This window comes from Solea solea, chromosome 4, assembly GCF_958295425.1.
Source record: "Solea solea chromosome 4, fSolSol10.1, whole genome shotgun sequence".
NCBI classification, from domain to species: domain Eukaryota; kingdom Metazoa; phylum Chordata; class Actinopteri; order Pleuronectiformes; family Soleidae; genus Solea; species Solea solea.
The window spans coordinates 6,048,536-6,073,027 of record NC_081137.1 but is presented as its reverse complement, the minus strand read 5'-3'; the positions used below and the strand labels follow the sequence as shown (position 1 = coordinate 6,073,027).

Genomic DNA, 24,492 nt, shown 5'->3' with positions numbered 1-24,492 from the left:
ACTGTATGTGTGTGTGTGTGTGTGTGTGTGTGCGCCTCACACACTGCATCATGGCGTGTGTTGTATTTAAACCCAAGGGGCTGGGTGTCAACATGTGAGAAGCAGAGCCCAGCCCAAAGTGACACACACACACACACACACACACACACACACACGCACACCAACAAAACAATCCAGAGAAAAATAATCAAATAAATGATTTTATATTTCATAGGAAAATAAAAGCTGCAAAAGGGAAAGTATTTCTGTTTTGACAGAAGGGAACAAAATATATGGTTTCAGTCAAAAGTTTAATGTTTCTTCCCCTGCAAAGACACTCACACACACACACACACACACACACAGGTATAGTGACAGTATATAAAGTGTCAAGAGAGTTGAACAGCTGCCTGTGTGTGATCACAGAGTGTGTGTGTGTGTGTGTGTTTGGCCATAAGTGGGTTGTGTTTATTTCAGCTGTGCTTTGAGGCAAAGCTTTGAGTTCCCACACCCTCGCACATGCTCTCTCTCTCTCCCTCTTCTTCCTCTCTCACTTTCTCTCTTTCCACTGACACACACACACATTCAAACACAGCGAAACAAAGTGTGTAACGTTAAGAAATGAATTCAGTGTGCCAAATGTTTTTTTGTTTGTTTTGGTTTCTGTAAATATCTCACTTCCTGTCTTCTTTTTTTTTTTTTTCTTTTGTTTTTAGTTTCCCAGCCAATCAAAGAGGCTGAGAGGGGTTACCAGGCAACAGATCTGCACAGTGGGATGAGAGATGCATGGAGAAAATGAGGGAGGCACTAATGTAGATGGAGAAGTGATGTTAAGACGGGGAGAAGAAAGAAAGGAGAGCGAAGGAAAGTGAGTGACAGGTCATTCACAGGCAAAAACCTAAAGATGAAACATGACATTTTTTTTACTTAAAATGAGTCGGTCAGTTGTTAAACAGAGTGGAATAAGGAAATAGAGCTGAGGAACATACTTCAGGTGAATGCCAGGCCTTGTAGAGAGCTGGCTGTTGAGTACTTGCTAGAGTCCACAAATGTCTGATCTGGTAGAGAGGCAGAGGGACAGGGACGGAGAAATGATGAGGGAACGGTGAAAGGACAGATACAGGGTTACAAGGTGAGAGAGAGAGAGAGAGAAAACACTGTTCATCCAAAAGGTTTATTTAAAGGTCCAGTGTGTAATATTTTAGAGGGTCTTTTAAAAGTACTTGAAAAAGCATAGTTTGCACAAGTGCATTCTTTCTGGTGTGTGAAGGCCACCGTAGTTCACACTTGGTAAAGGGAGGAGTGAGCAGAAGAGTCCTCCATGAGCTGCCACTAATTCTTATACACTGGACCTTTAAAGGGATTCTTTGGTGCACTAATCATAAAACAGTAATACAGGTCAAATGTGACTGACGTGCTTATGTAAGTCAGTGAAAAACATCAGGGATGCATTAAGTTACTCGTGGTGCAAGACTTTGACACTGCAGAGCATGTTTCGTGTTTGTGTTCTCTATAAAAGTCAATATTAGTTTGAGTTTTGCGCATTACAAACTGTAACCACACATGAGTCAGAGGCTGATGAAAGCCTGGTGACTGACAGACTAATGAGCGTCGACGCAGTCGTACTGATTTTTGTTTTTGTGAAGGCACTTGACATCTAATAGACACTTTTAATTGTTTTGGATTATTACCTTTGCCAAGGAGGGTTCCTTTTGTCTTTTGGCAGGATTACACAACAAACTACTCCACCAATACTCTTCTTGGCAGAGGGGTGGTTCATGGACCCAGGAAGAAATCATTTACTTTGGAAATGGATCCAATTTAGTGGGCGGATACAGTTGTTTCTCACAATGTGGAAATGAAAAAAAAAGTTCCCGCGTCCACTCGCTTAATTGGACCCACCCCAAATTATAACAGATTCTTTATTGAGTCATGAGCCACTTCTCCACCGAGTGTCATGGGAATGTATTCAGTAGTTTTTGAGAGCTATTACAATATATACTGTTTATTATAGAGGTATCTAAAATGTCTGCAGCATGTTTGGATCAGCTCCTGTGAGGATGTGATATGGACGGATTAGCTTCAACACGGGGGAACCCTCCCTCTGTCCGTCCTCTCACTTCTGTCATGGTAAATTACCTTGGAGTCCGTTCCCGTTGGCGCTGGTACAGGAGGGCGGAGGGGAGGAGGAGGGCCTGACCACCGGAGCGAAGGCGGACTTCTGCTTCACGGCCGCCGACACCATGTTGGCCGGAGAGAAGGAGAAGACGCCAGAGGAGGAGGAGCAATTGGACGGGAGGGAGGTGGAGGAGGCCATAGTGGGACTGGACGGGACAACTGAGGTGGCAGAGATGAGGGGAACGGGAGGGTGGAGGACAAAGAGGAAAAGGGCGGATTTAAGACACATTGTGATGACTCTATGGATCGTGAATGGATCGTTTCCTCACACAAAGCTGTGACATATAAAACATAGAATCATAAGACATGTTTTGGTCTTTTCATCGCGGCTGAGTGAACGGCAAGAGTTGCACATGTTGCTACGGTGATGGCGACGTGGTGTCTGCCAAACAGAAACACTGGGGACAACACACTGTTGTGTGTGTGTGTGTGTGTGTGGTAACAACACATGTACTGAGCATGTTATATCACAGTATTTAAGAGTATTCACTCAGTGAAAACAATGGAATAATGTTTCCATATGGATGTTTTTCCACTGACTGTAGCCTACAGAGAACTTTTATTTATAACATGGTGTCATGATATAATATGAGCTACTTATTACCGCACAATAATCACTATTATTACATACAGTAGCTGGGAATTGCATTAGAAATAATATGGTATTACTATACTATAACCTCTCTTTTAAAAGGTTATTGCCATTCAGTTAATGTTTTCAGCTTATTTGCATAACGTGATTTGATTGGCTCACGCAGACTCCGTGTGAGCACCGCGTCCCCGTTGCAGTTCTGCAATGCCTATTGAAAGTGACTGAGTGGTAAACCACAAACATTTCTATTTAAGCCAAAAGTAGTCCGCCAACCTTATGCAACCATCATGAAAACAAACTTACAGCCAGCTCCTGTTCCGTTTTTTGGTGTGAAAGATTCTACAGTCATATACAGGTTTGATGTTTGTTCCAAATGTGTCCGCATTGTTTTGACAACACTGTTTATCATGTAAATGGGGCACTTAGTGCATGTTAATGAGAAATGGCACTCTTAAGTGTCACTTCAGTCGACTCGTCTGAAGTCAAACGTCCACCTGCATCATCATCATCATCATCTTCCTCGTCATTATCATCATCATCAGTGGTGTGGAAAAACTCGAGCAGGCAAACATTATCTCACATCTCTGTCTGTATCCATTTTCCTCTCTTTCTCTCTCTCTCTCTCTCTCTCTCTTGCTTTCTGCTAAATGGAGAAGATGCAATTAACCAACAGGGAGAGAGACAGAGAGAGAGAGCTGGAGAGAGAGAGGGAAGAGGTGTGGCTGTCAGATGAAAGGCAGTGAGGGGAGGAGGGAGGAGAAGGATGGAGGATAAAATGGATCTATGGAAAGTGAGTTGGTGATTGTTTTTGATGACACAGAGACAGAAAGTCCCAGGGGGGAAAAATCCACACGGCAGATCTGAAACGCTCTCTTTGTGTCTACAGACATTTTGTCTCCGTCTCTCTGTGCACACTTCACAATCAGCGAGGGGAGGAGACGCAGAGAGCGTGCGTCCATGTTTATTTATCGCGTGCATGTGCACGTCGTACACTCACTGGCATAAGGCGAGTTGGCGGCGGAGCCGTTGAGGAACGTGGGCGAGCCTCCCAGGTTGGTCATGCCTCCGTTGTTAGCGTAGCCGTTCATGGTGCTGGTGACTGAGGTGTAACTGGTCTGCTGAGGCGTGGAGCTAGGCACATAACCGTGAGGGGACACGCTACTGCTGCTGCGCACGAAACCTGCGGGGACAGGAGAGCGGGGACAGGAAGTTATTCGTGCATTCATAGCACGAATTTTGGAAGGTCAGAGATTTACATGTTTGAAGAAAAAAAAACACAACCAGCTAAATTTAATTGGAAATAAAATGCTGACAGCAGTAGAAACACCACGACACATTCATCATGGTGTTATGAAAGAAATGGCCACATACTTTAATGTTCAAACAAAGCAGAGCGAAGCTTTATATTACACCTGTTTGCTCGACAACAACCTTATTGTCATGTTTCCCGTGAGAAGAAAGCGCCTTTGATTTAACACAAGAAACATTTTCTATATAAATTGACTTTGGATTGTTCATACAAATTATGATCAAAACTGTCACATCATTGGATTTCTAAACCCTGTGTAATAGACTCTAAAGGTAACGATCTATTATGACGAACCGTGAGCCGAGTTCTCACCCTGATTGGCCTGTGAAGTTTCGGAGACATTGACTGAAAGCTGCCCGGTGAACGAGTTGACTCCCATCATGCCACCGTGGGTGGAGCCGGAAAGCTGGGTGTGTCCTCTTGGAACGCTGTAAAGAGCCTCGGCAATGTCCGCCGCGCGCTTCAGGATGATCTCCTGCGGGATTAGAGAAACATTGTTTTTAATGTTGACGACTTTCTGCCTCCTCTGTCCATGTGGACATTTGCTTATTACCTGGTTATTATGGGGCAAACCATAAAGGGCTTCTACCAGGTCAGCTGCTCTCTTCAAAATAACCTCCTGGAATAGAGAAAATAAATAGAATTAGATTAAATTCTTATTGTTTTGTCATGTCCAAAGATGAATCAAGTCCTTTTTACCTGTTACCACAATACATTTCTCTGTTTTTTTTGTCCTTGACCTAACACATCTCGATTTAACCCTCGAACTTCATGCGTTCATAACAACAAAAGTGTTAAATATGAGGCCGTGAAACGAAAAACAATATGATTTCTAATGATTTTATTAAGAATTTCGGGCAATAAAAAGTAAAAATTGACACTTTATACATGAATACATACATGCAGGCAAATTGCACTTAGGAAAAAACACTTTTCTTTGCAATCTCTACTTTTCTTCCTTCACCACCAACATCCATTCCTCCATCTATTCTTGGTAAACAAATTGCTCCTTAGTCCTTTTAAAGGCAGGTAATCTGCTGTCAAGTCAAGTGCTTTTAAGCATCTAAATGACATCTTAAAGTGACGGGCATTTAAAATATACTCCGCAATAAATCTAAAGTGCTCTGTAGGTTCCTCTGCTGTGCATCGCTCATCATATCCGATCACATTTGCCCCATGTGGGCAGTTAGGAGCTGCTCTGTTGATGTGACAATGCGCACGATCCTTCAAAGTGGGTTATTCTTAGGGGGGAAAAAAAAAAGACATCATGTAAAGGTGAAGAAGTTCGTAACACGAGGAGCTGGATTTTTAAGCTTTAATGTCTGGAAAATGTTATGAATTATTCCTGAAGATTGATTTTGATTCTCTCCATCCATTTTCCCCTTCCTCACCACCTTTCCTCTTCTCCCCTCTGCCTCCACACTGGGAAACTGTCCTTCTCATTTCCCCCCCCACGCCCACTTTCACCTGCACAATTCTTTTCCCAGTCTCTTTATTGTTTCTCCTGTCTTCCTCGCCTGCCCACTCGCTCCACCGTCTCTCCCTTCCTTTCACTCGGCTCCCACCCGGGGGTCGAAGGTGTCCTGTTTAACAGTTAATGTGTTGTCGTTTCCACAGCGGGAGGAAAATGACTCTGTTCTTCACAGTATTAACCTGCACTGTGTGACACTCACACACACACACACACACACACTTATGGCTGACTGCATGTGAGTTTGTGTGGAACATATTGCCTCTACATCAGTGTGTGTGTGTGTGTGAGGATATGTGAGGTCACAGAGTCAGTCAGCAGTTTTAGTTTGCCTGTCCGTGGTGCTAAATTCAATCTTTTACACATGATTACAAACCCGGCTGGCTCTCTGTTAACCTCTCATTATTACACTGGTGAGCTGAGCAGCTCACACTCACTCACTCACTCACTCACCCACACGTGCACACACACACACACACACACACACTCTAACACTCACAGAAACCCGATCCCGACTGTTCGAGCGGTTCCAGTAAAGCAGAAGCTGATAAACGGGAAGGGAAGATGATCCTCTGGTAACATCATCATTATCAGGTCTGCAGGCACTACATCACTCAAAGGCCTGGACTGCTGGGATCGATGCACTTTGAATACTTTGCCTGTTTACGTCTTTCATAATTGGACACGCAGCTACTCGCGTCGCCTTATTAATCTCTCTCAGGTTGCGTCTGTAAATAAGAAAGCATTGTTCGCCTGCTTTCAGCCGCATTGTCTTGATGTGAATGGAGGTGTTTGTGCAGTGATTAAAAAAAGTCTATAACAATCCGGCTTTGACGTCCCGAGGGCTTGAACCCGTGACAGTGGAACAGCCTGCAGCGAACGCCCAAAATAAACGACTGAGAATTAAAGCTGTTATCGTGTTTTAGTGAACGTGAGGACTAAATATACCTGTAGTCCTGACATGCATCAGTTCAAATCAAGTAGTAACCCAGAATGCATTAGTTTGTAAACTTCCGTTTTGAAGAACTGGAATTTTGCAGTTTGACAGCACCAGAAAATATGGTATTTGAAGGAGAGGGTGGAGCTAGGGAAGAAGTTTTTAAGAAAAATCCCTAAAATGACTCTAAATTAAATGAATTAAATAGTCCTGGTTGGAAAAGTTCTGTTTTAGCCTTGAGAACAAAACAAAAGCTTATTTTCTTTCTTTTTTTGACACATGCTAGTCAATCAACAGCCTTTGGTGTTGAAAGTGTATGATAAGACATTAGTGTGATATAAAAAGACTTGTTTCCTTTATAAGTCACAGAGTCTCGCTTGGCTCCCGTAATTGCCGCAATGAGAGTGAAATTTAAAGCTTTAATCTCTAATCTCTGCGTTGTCCTACACTGTTTTATCCGTTGTCAAGTATTTATGGAACATACGCTTGTCTGTCATTTCATTTCCGTGCCTTGTCAATCTTTAAAAGTCATTTTTTTTTTATTTATCAATCTCGACTGAAGTCACGAGGGGACGGCTGGAAGAAAAGAGCGATCCGTTGGCGGAGAGAAGGAATAACAGGAGGTGTCTTGGTGCTTTTACTGTCTGAGTTATGAGCGTCACTAATGCGATAACCATGCATTACACGCACAGAGATGCACACATGTTGTGTGCATTAGGGGCAGGAAACGCTGAGCTGACTGTCTGTGGGGTCAGATGTGCGTGTAACATGCGTGTGCCAGGCCAGTGCAGACATGACACACACACGACTTATTCTTCCCTTAATGCTGCTACATTAGCCGCTTGATCCGCTTCTAATGTCCCATTAGGGACGCCGTACATGCAGGGTCACACCTCGGACAGAGATGATGTCATACTTTACTGAGTGGGCTCAGAGCGGGGTGGGGACAATCACTCACACACACACCCACACACACACACACACACACACACACCCTCTGGGGAACATCTTCTACTGCTAATAAGTTGCGAGATAGTTTTTCGGATGTGAGGTTTCAGATGTCATTTCTGCTCGTGATGTGAAACAGGGATGTGTGTGTGTGTGTGTGTGTGTGTGTGTAGAGAGAGAGAGAGAGCGCGGGTGAGAGAGGGAGGGTTTAGTGGTTCCATGCATCACCAGGATTACTCACGCCGGTGACACGACCTCAGTACAATGCATGACATCAAAATGACTCGCATAGCGATGTCAGCTGAGGGGGGTGACACACACACACACACACACACACACACGCTGGTAAACCTTCTCAATCTGGACGCTGTCACAAGTGAGAGATCTTTAAGATTAAGATTAAGATTAAGATAAGATTGCAAATAACAGAAATTTAAAGGTCCAGTGTGTAAGAATTAGTGACATCTAATGGTGAGACTATAGATTGCAGTCCAATCACTCCTGTCTTTCCCAAGCATGCCAGGACATTGCCACAAAGGAAGTGACAATTGTATAAAGTTTTTACTTATTAAACTAGACCTGAAGCCAAACAAGAGTCAAATCTGTAAACTCCCCCTTCAAACTTGAATTGATTTAACAATCACATCTATAACAGAACCAGAGCTGCACGGGGAATTTTAGGGATTCTCTCTTCCAACTCTCATGAAACCATGAATAACAATAAAAGATGGTCAACACTGGCAGAACCTGGCAGGTGGTTGTACCAAAAAAAAAACACAACAGCAAAAGTGCAATTTGTGCCAAGACGTTGCCTTTTACTTATTAAGTTAAAAAAAAACAAAAAGAGCAGTAAAACCCAGGGGGACCCTTACTGTCTATTTATGCTGTCTGTGTCTTCCACCATTATCCTGCTGCACTGCAGCCAGGAGGGCTGATTGATTTCTTTGTGCATTCAATGAGGCATTTCTTCTCCTGACTCTCTTAGTTAGAAGCAGATTGGCCTCACAGGTGGTTCGTGGCAGATGAGACTATAAAAACCACTTCAGAGGTTTCTTGTTATTAAACAAGGTAGTGAACATGTGTTCAGTCCCGCCGCGTAACTGCAGTGGCGGTGAACTCGGGCGTGAAACAGACGCTTCCACTGCGTCGTCGGAGTCGCAGCGAGCGAAAAACGCAGCCGTCAGGTGAGCACACTTTACACAGTTAGTGTGTGTGTGTGTGCACGTGTGGATGAATGCTGAAGAGATCACAGTGACACATACTGTGTGTGTGTGTGTGTGTGTGTGTGTGTGGCCAGCAAAATCCCCTAAATGTTCAATGAACAATTATAGAATCTGCTCTCTGCTGCTAATCCCCTCACACACTCCACTGCCCCGTCTGTCAGTCTGTCTGTATGTAGGTCTCTCCATCCTTGTCTGTCTCTCTGTCAGTCTGTTTGTCTGTCTCTCTGTACGCAGGTATCTCCATCCTTGTCTGTCTCTCTGTCTGTGACTTTAAACTCCAATAACCAATAAAAGGGCTGATCGATACTTGTGGCTAGAAGGCAAGAGTGTGTGTGGCGCCAAATAAAACTAGTGAGCGTGCACACACACACACACACACACACACACACACACACAGTCACTACTGGTGGGCGGCAGTAATAAAGTCTCAGGGTTCGATCAAATACAAGGCTGCAGCATGAAGAATTAACCAGCAGTGCACACACACACACACACACACACACACACAGAGTAAATCAATAAAGAGAAGATACAACAGACACATGTTGAACTCGGTTTATGAGTCAAGAGTCAAGTTTTAAAAAAATGGTTGAAAATCTGTTAAAAATGTTCGTCAGTTACTTCAGACTTTAGACGGAAATTAGACAGCAGTGAAATCTGGCAGAAATCTTCTTTTTCCTGCTGCGATGAATGTATTTTGTACAGTCAACTAAACCAGAGACACTGGAAAACAGAGGATTATTATCTTTGGGGAAGAGTATTGAGGTTAGTCTCTAAGAGAAATTGAGCTTTGTCACTCATCTGCTGTCATTTGGACTTCTGTACAAGTCCAACTGATTCTTTTCTTTTTATCTTGTTTAGTGTGACAGAGTAGATCATGGTCTCATCATGAAGGGAGAAACTTTGGCCTGAAATAGCTTATGTGACGACGTGTTGCTTGCTGCATAAGTGCCTTTTTGTGGTTAAAGGGTCCAACATGACAGCAATATTTGATGAAAGAGAAAATGTGTTGGCAGATACTTAGATTTGTCACTTTTTCCATATAAGTTTGTCTTTTAAAAAGTTAAAAGTCGTAGTATGTAGTGTTCAGATTGGAATGTCATAATTCAATTCATAATAATGTGAATGTATAATGATATTTCATAACAATGAATCCACTGGTCAAGTAGCAAACCCTTGCTTTTCCGCCATTCATTTCCAAGCAGCAGCTGAAGAAGGCAGATTCTATATCTATATCTATTTGTATTTATCTACAGAGGAAATCCTTTAATAGCGACGTGTGAGGATAGGGTTCACACACTGTGTATGTTTTTATGTGCTCATGTCACTGAGCCTTTGTGTTTATGTGTGAAAAAAAAAAAGAAAAAAAAAAAGAAAGCGTCACTTCTTTCCCCCTGCACTGATTTACTGCTCTGAGCGTCACTTATGGAATCACACTGGTGAGTAACTGGCTGACATCATTTCCTCAGCTGTATGAAAACAGACAAAGGAATTGACTTCAATTGGCTAAAAGAAAAGAGAAGTGGCAAACAGAGTATTTTTTTATATCAATCATTAATAAAAAGCATAAGATATGTATGTATATATATATATATATATATATAAATACATATATAACATATAAATATAATACATTAATTTAATTAATTAATTAAAAAAAATTTATTTTAAAAAGTAAAATCGAGTTGTTTAAGCCTGGACACAAGACTCTGTGGTCTTTTATTGAAAAATAAATAAATATTAAATAAATGAATGGTGAAAATACTTGATATATCTTTATGATGTTTAAATGATGTCAACTTTTAAGCTGCAAAAAATAGCCTTTAAATACAGTGTAACAACCTGAAACACTGAATTTTCCTCATTATAATAACAAAAAGACTGAAATATTTTTCAAGTTAATCTTTATGAAAAGTGTAAATCAGCTTTTTCTGATGTGTTTTTGCTCTATGGGATGATGAAATGTATATCAACACTGTTTAGATTTGGCCTTATAATGGAAGTTTATTAAATTTTTCCTAATTATATTCAATGTTTTTTCTATACGTACTGTATATACTGTATACATATTCTATATATTACAAAAATAGATTTCTCTCATGAATGGTATGTGGTTTATTGTTAAAAACTGACCCGGAGGAAGATCCTAACGCTGTCCTCAGTAAAGTTTTTTGTGGGATGGAGTGAGCGCAGGCTCTGCCTCCTTTTAAACCTCATTAAAGTGAACCCACAAACCGTCAGAGTTTCACAACTACTGTACATTTTAATACCAGCATTTACACAGCAATGTGCTCATTAATGTCTGAGGCAACATAAAGTACAGTCCACTGTAAACGAGTGAAAGACAATAAATGTTTATGATGACAAATCCACACTTTCTTTTTCCCCCCTGCCCACACTGAGAGTGCTGTACGGAGCACGTTCTCGCGGCGATAGCGCACGTCGCGTTAACAGTGATTGTTACCACGTGTGCGGGAGCCGGGGTGTCGGCACGGCCGCGATGACATCGCAGCATCACCACATCATCGCATCATGACCAGCGCCCATTTTCTTTTTCTTTTTTTCTCTCTTATGATGTCACAGCAAAGACATCCAATCCTGAACCAACTCCAGTTGGAATGAAGAGCCAATCAAGTGCAGCTGTTTTTAAAGGTCACGACCCCGCCCACCCAGATTCCTATCCAGGTTTTAAGATGAACCAGGTCAATGCAATGAGCCTACACACACACACACAAACACACATGCACGCACACACACACACACATGCACACACACACACATGCACGCACACACACACACTTCTCTGCATGTTCAGATCAAAATGATAGGGTTTGTTTTCAAAGCCGTGCTCATCATTTGGTGTTAATTGTTTGCATCTGCTGAGGCTTTTAGCACTCTGCTTGATCTCCAGCTGTTGAACTAATAATCCGATATGACTATTCTGATTTGGAGAAGAGTCAAACATTCACCCTGCAAATGAGGGGGAACAGCTCACACACACACACTTAGAGTTCACAGAGAGGTAATAACAACAATAATAATAATAAAAAAAAGAAACAACCCACAGGAGAACACATATTCTGCTCAGAACACACAAAACTAAAAGTTTGAAATCATAAAAACACAATTATTTTCTTCTTTTGTATGTGTTCTTTGGTGTCAGAGCAGCTCAGGTATGTTTGGGTCTAACGCCTGCTGAATTGCCCCATTACAGCCTCACTAATGTTTAGGTGCAATGTCCAAATAAGGCCCATTATACATTTACACAAGGTGAATGTTGACTTTAGTACCTTTGGCAGCCTCTCTGGGTCTCCCGGGTGTCGAGGGATGACTTTCTGAAGCCTCTGGAAACCGTAGTCAATGGTCGGCTCATTCAGTGCTGCAGGACACGGGACAAAGTTGACAGAAGTTAAGAAAGGAGAATGAAAATAAAAATGCTTTATTGTTCATTCCAGGGATAATTTCCTCAAAGGGCCGGACACTTTGTCTTCCTGACAAATTCAAGAAAACAGTGTGCGATCACATGGGGATTCTGGGCTGCATTTATAGGTGCAGTGGGAAAAGTTCTGCCACGGGTAATTATTACTCAGACTGAAAAAGACTCCCTCACTATCTAATGTGCCTCCTCTTAGCACTTTAAAGAGGTAATATCAAGGACGAGCTCACAGATTTAGCCGTGAACAAACCGGAAACTGCACCTTATAAATCTATCCGATTGTTATCTGTTTATATTAAACTATGTCTTTTATTTATTTATAATAAAACTTAAACAGTTGAGGTCGTGCAATAATTATTATGCTACACAGGAGACTCAGACAGACAGACAGACGACAACACCCCAACTATACATTCAACATATACATAACACATAAACCCACATAGATACACAATTAACTAACTCATTAGACATTATATCTGTGGGTCATAATAAAGGAAAAATTAAAGAATTAAGGTAAAAAAAAAAAATCCCATTTCATTCTTTTTCACTGTCGTTTACTTTGTGAAACTTGGCAAACAGTGGCAGAGGAGAGAGAGTCGACTTCCTGTTTACACCAGTAAACACATGCCCAGTGTGCCTGAATGGTCACATGACGAAGGTGTGTCAGTAGATCTCATGTGACACACAGCAGAAACGCTTGCCTGGATGCAGGTCAGTTTTCTTTGAAAAAGGCCTTTTTCGAACATAGTATGGCTGTCGCCGTGTCGTCTCCGCCCAAGTGTGAGTAGAACATTGTTTCTCATTTTACCCCCGCTTTGGGCTCCACCCACTCCTGAAAGAAAAACTCTATCTTCTCTGCAGAGCTGAGTCAAATTAATCTCCATGTGGAACTCCTTTTTCATGAGAAGTCACGCCATCTATTTGTTATATAAATACACTGGGAGCCACATTTGATGACATTTTTCACTTACTTCCTGTCATAAAAATGATGTTGCGGCTTATCTGCCTAATTTTCGCTTCACAGAAATCTAAACATGTGTGGCAAGAGTTTCCATCGGTCTTTTATTTCCACCATCTGCTGTTTCTAGAATCCTCCGCTTTGTTTTTGCACCCTTAACCTCTTAAATGGTGTAAAGCAATCCTGCTGATTTCCAGCAAAATCCCACCGGTGTCATATAATGTAAAACACAGTGCAGGGACGAGTAAAGACTGACCAGTGAGCGGTGATGGGAAAAAAAGAAAGCTGATGCTTGCTTCCTCCGGTCTTGAAAAATAAGCAGAATTGCCTGTGGGGATTTCACATTTAATTTAACATGTCTGTCTAAAGATGTTCTTTCTTTCAAACACAACAAAGAGATGGTGGAGTACATGCTCACTGTAAATATGGCTCCACACTTCTTCTGTTGGTGAACATCGTTATTATAGCAACAAATCTTAAAATTATGTAATTTTATTTTATTTGGGGAACTTTTTTTTATACATACACAGAAGTTTTAAAGTTCATGCGACACTTTTTAACTCACTTTTTTATTGTCTCTCTCTCACAAATAATAAAAAAACATTATATGATGGAATCATTCTTATTATTATTATTGAGTAAATAAATTTAGATTTCCTTTTTTTCCCCATATTTCTTACTTTTTATTACATTTTTGTTCACCAGAAAGACAACTAGCGGCAAATAATTCATTGTATGTGTCTACATACTTGGCGAATAAAGCTGATTCTGATTAATATTACATTTACTTAAAGTGGAGGTGAATGGATGAATGTTTTGTATTTATTTATTCCTGCGTGTATGTATTTATGTAATAAGCTCTTTTGCATGTTTTTGAGTGTATACATACCCGGCATTAAACACAATCTATTAATCACACTCCCATCACAGACAACCCTCTCACCGTGGCGGGCCATTTAAATAGAAATACTCATTTCATGCTACACTAATGCTGCCTCACACCGCTGCCACTAGATCAGAGTCTAACACGCTTCAAAGACTCAAAGACGTTATTCAATTGTTGTTGCTTGGGCTCACACGTGCACAAACCAGACCTAAATAGATTTGGGATATGGAATATTTTGTTTTACAGTGTCTGCACATTAGCGTGTCTATCTCGTGACCTAACATTTTCACAGTTTGTATACAATCTAAATAACTGATATAACAGAGTTTCTGCTTGTTTAAAATATGCTACACTAGTTATTTAATGTGATATTCGATAAACAGACAGCATCCTAACATCCGTGCCACTCACTGTGAGGTGGTGGTGGTGGGAGTGGGGGAGGGTTGACTGGTGAGGAGAGCGGGTGATGTCCTGTTTAGTGACATTTTTTTTTTGGGTTGGAAAATAATGAACCGGCTCAGCACGATCTCTGGGAGCCGGAGAGACTGAGAGGATGTCAGTTCAAACTCTGGCTGGGAAACTGTGGCTGAAAGAAAAACACATCCCTCAACGACTGCTGTGGAGTTTGTCTTAAATCAGAGCACTCGAGCCGCTCCAGTGCAGCTGAGCGCTGGAAGATGGGATGTTCTGGAAAGCTGCCAGTGTGGAAATGTTTATGTCTTGTTTATTTTCAGTTGACCAGCTTTTGAGCTCAAGTACCTGATCCTTAAATGTAGTTGCTTTATTTCAAATTGACCTATTTAGACCGTTTCCAACAGATGCTTGAGTCTGTGTTTTACCAGAAGTTTATAATTGTCCCAGTATTGATTACATTAGTTAAGGAATCCCATTAATTTAAAGGAGAGCTGAAATTTGTTAATCTGCTTCTGCTGCTATGGTTTTCATATATATTAGTTTTTTTTTAGCTACCAGCAATAATCCTGACGTGAAGGGAATTTTATCCATGCTTTTAAAATCTCAAATGATGAAACTATCTGCAATGGTAAAAAGGTACGATAACAATTCTACATTAACTCACCTAACAATCATCTAATTCATAGATTGTGATTTCTGTGCAGCCTTGTAAATCACCATTAAAGGCAAACATGGAAACAATTTGTGTAAATTGATGCTTTCATGGTGAAATTTTATACCCAACACTGCTGCTAGAAATAAAATCAAAGCTTTAAAAATGCAAAAACCATCTCTTCCTCCTCTTCTTCACTCGACAAACCATAGCTAAATCTTTTCTTTTCTTGATGTCCACAGTTTGCCATTCACCCATTCACACCCAGCATGTACACTCGTTCTCCTAGAACCCACAACCTTGCGAGTGAAAGACGACCCGCGACACCACTTAGCCCAAGGCCGCCCCCTCAAATAACACAAAGTCAACATCCTTTTTTTTGGCAACACCTGAACGGAAACAAATATCCCCGGAAATAATAACAAACATCAGCATCATTTTCAAAAATAACCCCATCGTGTGAGGAAGCAACAAGCAGAAGGAGCTGTTTATTCATGAATTAGACAAAGTGACGTCATTCTGTAGCGCGTCTTTTAAAGAGGAAAGAGATCATCTCTAACAATCCTAATGTGAGTCCTTCTTCAACTTCATCTGCTGTTCTGTTGTACGGGATCAAAGTGCAGGAGGTTTAAGTCAACGTGTGCTGTAAATGTTCAGGGATCCCGGTGCAGTAAGTGATGGTGTCAAGAGCATGTGTATGATAATAACACCGCAGCTGTAATCTAAGGGGCTTTTTAAAGTGCGCTCAGAGTTCACCTTAATGTCGCAATTACGTTCTTCAACACTCTTTATCCAATCAACGTGTCAGTCATGATGACATCTGAAAAAGCTCCGTCAGTCACAGGGATGACTGTAAGTGAAGTGTGTGAGTGTGTTTTACATTTATTTATGTCCCGAGCATGTGTCCTCACTCACTGGTTAAGCCTTAAGTAACTGTGTATGTGTGGGATGAAGGGAGGAGCAAGAGGAGTAGAAAGATAATGAGAGGATGAAGAATGGAAGAATGGATGTAGGTGTGGGGTGCGGAGGGTGTGTGTGTGTGTGTGTGTGATGTCCAAGTGTGCAGCTGCAGTGATGTTTGGTACTTTCCAAAATCCAGCATTCATAAATTACTTGCAGCTGAATGAACAATTTGTTATTCCGTCGCTTCCTTCAGCACATGTGCATGATTTTTATATGTATGTCTGTTTTATTATCACATCACACACCCAATTTTCTGCCTTCTCTTGCATCTGAATCCACTCAATCTGTTAAGAAACATAAAGTTATGAATTGTGAGCTGTGAAAGGACCAGATGTTAAGCTGTCATGACCCAAACTTTCCCTCGCTTTGAGAGAACATTTCCCTTTTTTCTTTTTCCCCCCCAATTCCCGCCAAATTACGATTTCTTTATGGTTCGCATGTGAAAACGACGTGAACGCGTTGTAAAAGCGAAGGGAAGAAGTGACTGATTGCAGTCGAGGAAGAGGACACTTAGAATAAGAATCAGGTGAGAGGAGAGGAAATGGAAGGAGGAGATGAGAAGGGAGCATATGTTAAAGCACCCAAAAGAAAGACAGGAGAAAATAACTGTACACAGTTATGGCTGAGAAAAACAAAACTAAAAAAACAGCTGCCTAACAGTCGGCGGGATATCAACTGTCAGAATTAACTGCCAGTGTCAGATCCACACTCTGTTTACATCTCAGGAGACATTTAACCGATGCCAAGCCTAATATAACACACACAACGATGACGCACACGCACAAAGTCACGTACACAACACAACGACTGTTTCCCGAAAAACCTAAACTATCTCCAACTGACCTTTTATTAATAGAACGACATTCAAATTGTGTGAATCTCTGCGTGCTTGTCAGTTTGTGTCGACTTGTCGCATGTTTGCGGGGGCCAAAGGTCAAGTCTCTCACACAGTTTCTTTGGTGGTTTCTTTGTGCGTTCGGACGGAAATAGTATCAGTGCGGCAAAAGCCACACCATTGATTAAAAAGGCAACAGTGATATGAGCCGAGGGACGGTCAGCGCACAAACGCTGACCTTGCACGCGGCTTTTCCATTGATGCTGTTTTCTGCTGGCGAAGTTTACTGCGAAGACTTTGTGGATCATTAACGCCGAGTGGAAAATGTTCATCATCTCATAGAGAAACAATCTTTCCAACAGAGTTTAGAGTAGGATGTTGACATCTGGTCGCATTGCATCAAGTGGTTCTAGAGAACTCCACCAACTACAACCAGACACGTTGGTGAAACAACAACCTCAACAAGTCTTCAAACCCAATTGAGAAATTTAAGTGATTTTCTAATAAAGATAAGAAATAAAACATAAGACTCAATTCTGCTGTTGTTGGAAGATAGTTCTGCAACCAGTGCCACTTTAAAGCCATCACAATTCACTGTGCACTAAGAGATCAACCATTATATCACACAAGTAGTTCAGAATCAGCTGTTTATCATCATCTTACGTGATTTTCGTATTCCCGTAGCAGCCTCCGCATTAAACAAGTTCAGCTTAAACTGTTCTCTACGGGACGGCACAGAATAGGTTTGTTTGAGCTCGAGGCTGATTGGACAAATGGGGCAAAAACATCACTTCCGCAGAAGCTCAGCTTCTCTGGTGTGGACGCTGGGCTTCTGCCCGATGATTGGAGGAACTGTGTGTTCAAAGTTCATTTGCAGAATTGAATTAAGAATGCATGTATAAATAACTGGGCCTGAAATGAGCGTCCCCCGTTTCAAAGACCACTTTTTAAATATGCAGCCAGTGAAAAGACATTACTTTCATGTAAAATAAAGGCTAAGTATAGAATTAGAATAGATCCCAGCACTTAGATCCTTAAAATAGAGCCGCAAGAGATTGTAACCAATGTTAACAATGCGTACATCCACAAAGTACAGCATAGTATTAAGAGCTTACAAATGGACTTGATCGTGACTCTTGATTATAGGGGTCATCAAAGTTATTACAATACATCCTTTGGAGGACGTTAACGTCTGCAGCACATTTTTAATGACAATTCTCTGAGTAGCTGCTTGGTGCCATTAAAGAACTACAAATGGAAAATGAAGGAAAGTCAGTGGGATTCATCATCAGGGAACTGCGAATGTCTCTTCCTGATTTAATGGTAAATCCATAAACAGTTATTAAGATATTTAGACTGAAGTGGTCCAGCCAATAGACTGACTGACTTTGCATGTCCTTTGGGCCACATTGTGAGAATGGATTAAAATGCCTGAATCACAAGGACATTAAACCATGGTCACAGAGACAGTAGATATAAAGAAGATGCTATTAAATACACAAAATCAATATCTCTGAGAACATCTTCAAACAAACAAGACAATACGCGGGAGATGCCACAACTGTCAAGATCACTACAAGACGAGAATTCCAGAGAATGTCAGAAAATTGGGTTCTATAACATCAGCGCTTCTCATTTTATCTGATGAGTCATCATTTCCTGTTCAACTTTTTGTTTCTACTCTCATACAACTTCACTTCCTGTGTTTTCCTGCCATTGAGTTCACCTGCTCTTCCAGGTGACTCAAGAGTATTTATAGCCATTGTTTAACATTCAGTTTATGACCGTTGAATCTAGGAAGCATGTTTTCCTAGGGCAGGTGTGTCCAAAGTGGGGCCTGCGGGCCAACGTTGGCCCGTCAGACCTTTTCTTTTGGCTCACCAGGCGAAAAAAGTTTTGTAAATTTACAATGTGAAGTTATTTAACTATGTCAAAGCTGAAATAACACTTAAGTAAGCATCTTTTAACATCTACACATTTTGCCTTCTTTGTTTTTTGGACCTTTTCTGTCATAAATTTTCCATTTTGATTGACGGCCTGTGTACCAACCTCGACTATATGCCCTGCATCTGTTCTCACAGGTCTGGGCTCTTTTTTCCCCAGAGATTACCGTTCACATATGACAAACACAGCATAAGATAATCCAGGTCAGACCCGGTCACAACAGCAGGAGAACGTCCAGAACATACCAGCAAAGGGAGGAGTCTGGGTGGAGCGTGCAGGAGACAGAACATTCGCTAACTCACTGTGAATTATCCAGAGGATTTTTCCTGCTGTGTTCTCACATGAGCTCACTTGAACTTTATCTGGAGATTTGACCGGGGAACGTTCAAGACAACAAAAAAATCAACCAAAAAATGTCTAAAAAAGACTTTTTTCTCACTAACATCCCCTACGGACAATTTCAAGAATGTTTTTTTGGAATTCTCGTGGAGTCTTCAAATCATGTCCAAAGTGTCAGTGAGCACTTTTTGGTCATAAATTCGTAGAATTTCTGTTTTATAGTTTGAGTCAGAAAAGAGATTTTCAACTAAAATACATAAAGTTCCGTCCCAGAGATGTTTCCATAAGTACGTTTTTATGACAGTTCACAAACGCTGAAAAACAGGGACACTTCTGCTGCTGACATGAAGCCCTGAACCCGTTTCATCTCCACTCATTCTACCACCCTGCTGTCCATGAAAGCATCTCAGCATGAATTCCCTCCTGCTCTTCTTTACCTCCCCCCCCGCACGCCTCCCTCTGTTCTGCTCAGCCTCCCCCCCCCCCCCCCTCTTAACTACACCTTCTGCCACTTTCATCCATCCATCCATTCTTCCATCACTCCTCTTCCAGCCTTGCTCTCCCTCTCAGAGGCCAGAGCTGCCCGCGGATCAATACTCATAGAAGTTTCATGAGGGCGGACCCTCCACTCCTGTTTCACAATAAAATGTAGAGGGAGAGGGAGAGAGGGGGAGAGGGGGGGAGAGTGGAAGAAGCACGGTGAAATGGAGAAAAATATTGTCCATGTTGCAGCTGCATGTCTACGATTTATTATACAACAGTGACATTTTTCTTGTCATCATTTGGCAGCCTTTTAAACAAAAGGGTGCAAACGGAAGAGAGGAGAGGCTGGGTGAGGGAGCACGAGGGGAGGGGGGGAAAATGTGAAGCTGTGTGGGTGAAAGGACAAAGAGGGCTGGTGTAAAAGGAGAAGAAGAAGAACGAGAGGAGGAGGAGGAGGAGAAGGGGAGAGAAGGTGTGGTGGGATCGATTCTCTGGCCAGCCAGCAGTTCAATACCACTGAATTATTGCTTCATTCTTCCCCTTATGAGATGAGATCTCTTTCTCTCCTGCTCCTCTTCTCTTGGCAACTTTCCGTGTGTTTGTATACGTGTGTATGCATGCGGTGTGTGTGTGTGTGTGTGTATCTGAATATGTGTATCGGTGTATGTGTGATCCATTTAGCAGGGGGATCAATACTTTACAATCTGGTTTTAAAAGTCCACCTTTCTTGCTGTCGTTGTGTCCGTCTCACCCTCTGTATTTCAATCTCTTTTATTCTCTCGTTTCTTTCGGGTGCCAACGCAGAGTTAAATTGCTCATAAAACAGAAGAAAAAAAAGTCTTCAGTTGTAATGCTTTTTCAAAAAGTTTCTCCTTCAAGGCTGATCTTAGATCTGCCTGCAGCTGCACTGACAATAAATCAGCTCTGATTTATCAATCGGGACTATTGTGTTTTCAGATTGTGTGATGTAGAGAACGTTCATTTCTCCCAATAGGCAGATGAAGCAGCCATACGGCATTGAGAGTGTGTGTGTGTGTGTGTGTGTGTGTGTGTGTGAGATAGACCATCTGTTAACCAGACTACTCACCATCTTTCCCTCATATCTTTCTGATTTACACTTACTTTCAACTCCTGCCCCCGTTTGAAAGTGTGTGTGTGGTAAGTTGTGTAAGACACGACTCGAAGCAAGTGAGGCTTTCGTGTGTCTTTTCACATGTGTGTGTCTGTGTGTGTGTGGAATGCATATTGTTGCATCTGTGCACTCCTCGAGTACGTTTAATTGCTCGGTACTTTACACCCAGAGGCGACCGCGGCTAACGCGCTGGAAAGGAAAAGCCCACACCGGCCAATCAGCTTCCATCGCCGCCCGCGACCTTTCACCAGCGACTTCCAGGATGGAGTCGACCTTGAGGCGGGGTCGCGCAACCGCGGCAACGGATCGCATTTCCTGGGTCACATGTTGAAACCATCAGCCAATCGTGAGGTCACAGGGGTCACCGCCGCCCAATAGGAAACGCAGTTAGACGCCAGACGGACCAATTAGCAGCCGGCTCGCCTCAGGGTCAGACCAAAGATGTTTTGACTGAAGAACTTTGAAGGAGCAGGCAGAACACCTCTGTCTCTATAAAAGAACCTTTAATATAATATTTCATGTATATCTCTGTCTTTAAGTGAAGAGATTTATGACTAAAACAATGTTCTGGGCCCTGTTTTATTTTGTTTTATTTTGTTTTATTGTGCTCATAGCCTCCACTTAACATAACTGGTTTGGTTTCACTGCTCTTTCCAGAAACCTCTCAGCTATGAACTCATGTGGTGAGGTAGCGTTTTCCTGGTACCTGTAGCTATTTTCATTGTCTCGTCAGCAACTTTCCTTCACTTTTCCCTTTTTTCTTCTTCTTCTTCTTCTTCTTTTCTGAAGCAGACTTTTTTAGATTTCATGTTAAATGTATTTCTTGTGCTAAAATTAGTGACAAACAACGACAGCTTTGTTTTGCTTTTGACCAGAGAATATGACACTGACAGTAAAACTAACAATTTGTTCCTGGTAAGATCATTTCTTCATCACTTCATCATTTATATTTGCACTAGTTGCTGTAACATAATAACTGGGGTTTTTTTTTTGTTTCCAGAACCACAAAGCATTTTCCCACAGAACCTGTAACTCTTGTCTTTGTCTACTCAGCGACATTTGTTGACTTCTTCTTCTTTCTTCATCCCTTTTCTGTTGATTGAGGTTGATTTTTATTTGGATTACATGGTATTATTATTTCATCATGCATGTAATCCGATGCTTAGGGTGTATTATTCTAAAAGTAGCAACAAATGACTTTTGGTGTGTGAACTTTTTTCCTTCTTTTCTGATGTTTTCGGATTTTTTGTGCATGTCATTTCATGTTAAAGGTGCAACAATTGCTAAAAGTAATAACAATTAAATAACTGTAGCTGTGGCTTTAGCTTGCAATTTTAAAGAATATTAAAATTTAGCTACAGGTGCGGTGGCTGGCAATGTTGCCTCACAGTAAGAAGGCCACCGGTTCAGATCAGGATCAGGATCAGGAGTTTGCAAATACTCCAGTACCGCCCCCCCCCCCCCCCCCCCCCCCCGCCGCCACCCTCATGTGGAGGATAAGGCAGAATAAAATGAAAAATGAACATTAAAACTTTATTGAACCTGACACCAACGGTAAAACTGACACGGTTGCGTTTTTCATCATCATTGATCAGGTTTAAATCCTGTTTTATTGCACTCGTAATTGGTGCTGTAACATAAATGTCTGTTTCACCACTTTGCCACAGTCTGTGCGGGTGTTTTCTTTGTCTAGTCAGCGATGTTCATTTACTTTTTTCCTTCCTTTCTGATGTTTGTTTGGATTTCACATCATTATTATTATTATTATTATTTTATAACACATGCAATCTGGGTGCTGCCCTAACAGGTGTAGCTTTCTTTTGAATTTAGAAAAGGACATTTTAAAACCGACAGTAAAACTGATATCATAATTGATCAGATTTTAATCCTCATCTTTATCTTTGGTTAATCACTGAGGTCACGGGATGCCTCGTACCTGGGATTATTTACACAGCTGCCGGTTTTATTCGCCCGTCTCCCTCTGTCTCTCACTGTTAATGACGTCATTATTATGGTGTGATGGAGCCATGTTGAGCGGATCAATACCAGACATCACATCACCTCGATCCATTTTCACATGGACTGTATGTCCGCACCAAACGAGCACATATGCGCACACACGCACGCGCACACGTCTTTCCTTTTCCTCTGTTGAATTCAACGGGGGGAAATACTCAGGAATCGGACACACTTTTTCATCGTGGGGTAGAGTATGAGTGTGTGTGTGTGTGTGTGTTCAGTGTGTGCGTTAGTAAACTGGGTGTTCTGGATGATTTCACTAATGGCTTCAGTATGGAGGGCTATAAAGAGCAGACTGTTTAATTGTAGCTGGTTTTTAACGAGCCTCTGATTATGGCAACATTCTAACGAGTGTGGGTTGTTAATGTTGACTAATCTACAGTCATTAGTTCAACACTGTCTGGCCCGAGAGTGAACTGCAACTCATAGAAGCTGCACACGCACACACACACACACACACACAGACATAGACACAGGAGGCTCTTACAAACGCAAACAAACATCCCCCCCCCACAAAAAAAAAAAGAACAGCAATGAAAAATTAAACCTACCCTGGAGAAATCGGAGGAAAAGTACAGCTGTATACTTGTGCACACGCACGTGTGTGCGCTCGTGCTTCGTATGTGCGTTTGTGTGTACAGTGGACGTACCTGTGTATATGAACCTTCCTGGTGTGCCCTTGCAGAACTGTTTAGACTTGTAAGACAGAGTGACCTCCACGACACCAGGAATGTGTCTGGGGGGCGTCTGCACCCGGATGGCGTGCGGCGTGATTAACTGCAGACACAAGTGATCGAGAAGTCAGCACAAAAAGAAAACGCAAACTTCGGCTTAAAACTAACTTTAACTCAGTGTTGAGCATTCAGGAGGATTTTGCATTAACTTGCTTGCTGGCGCTCCACTCTACAGTTTATTTTGGTTTGTGGGTTGGAGGTTATTGCGTTTGCACTTGTTAATGTGGTGAAAATCCGCACTCGCCGAGGTTTATTTACGCTACGGATTCTGCATCTGAATATCAACACATTTTTAGCTCACATTTATATGAAGACACTGCTAACTTCTTTCCATTTAAACTTTATATATTAAGCTAATACTGTGAGTATTTCTCAAAAATCTACCCCAAAAAAATACACCGCTATAACTTTAATTGACTATAATTAAAGCCAAATTTCCCATGCACACTTAAGTGGGCCAAATATTAGCTATTTAGCATCATATTTTAATGGATGCTTTTCAAAATGACTCTTTAATATTTGGCTCACATTAGCAAAGAGGAAAAAAAGGCAGAATGAAGAGACACGAGTGAAGACAACTTGGCAAACGTGAGCTATCATTTTCCACTAAAAATCTTCAAACTGTGTTTTCTCGCCTCCGAATCAATAATCAGGTTGAGTGCAAATGAAACATTTAGTTGGCCCGGATCCATCAGGAGGCAGTCTGAGGAACGCCAAGCTGAGCTGAGTCAGTTTGAACTGAGCTGAACTGAGACTCTGTACACATGTTAGTGTGTGTAAGTGTGGCTCTCAACACTGTAAACAAACCCCTCTGCTCTTAACACACACACATTATACACACGCACAAATCCATCCATGTATGCCACCAGGCGCACACACACACAAACACACACTTTGTGTTGTTGTTGTTGTTGTTGGAAAGGAGCCACGGTTGCTCGGCGCACACGGTGAGTGGAGTCAGAAGACAAATAAACATTCTGTAGAGGAGTGGCGTTTGGGTAAAAGTACGATAGTGAGCCGTGTGTGTGTGTGTGTGTGTGTGTTCGTGTGAGTGTGT

At 41.7% G+C, this 24,492-nt stretch overlaps 1 protein-coding gene across 7 annotated transcripts in view; it reads right to left on the bottom strand.

Annotated features, from left to right (window-relative positions):
• LOC131458908 (transcription factor COE1-A-like) overlaps positions 1-24,492 on the bottom strand; it is an 84,480-nt gene that overhangs the window by 4,551 nt on the left and 55,437 nt on the right. For 5 of the 7 annotated variants that reach the window (XM_058628248.1, XM_058628246.1, XM_058628245.1 and 2 more), the window contains exons 10-16: positions 23,352-23,478; positions 11,928-12,016; positions 4,612-4,677; positions 4,371-4,533; positions 3,747-3,929; positions 2,119-2,316; positions 969-1,037 (exon numbers count right to left, since the gene is read on the bottom strand). In XM_058628248.1, the coding sequence (XP_058484231.1) occupies positions 970-1,037; positions 2,119-2,316; positions 3,747-3,929; positions 4,371-4,533; positions 4,612-4,677; positions 11,928-12,016; positions 23,352-23,478 (894 nt within the window). In that variant the 3' untranslated portion in view covers position 969. The remainder of the gene's footprint in view (positions 1-968; positions 1,038-2,118; positions 2,317-3,746; positions 3,930-4,370; positions 4,534-4,611; positions 4,678-11,927; positions 12,017-23,351; positions 23,479-24,492) is intronic. The other 2 variants (XM_058628250.1, XM_058628249.1) reach the window with 1 other exon arrangement.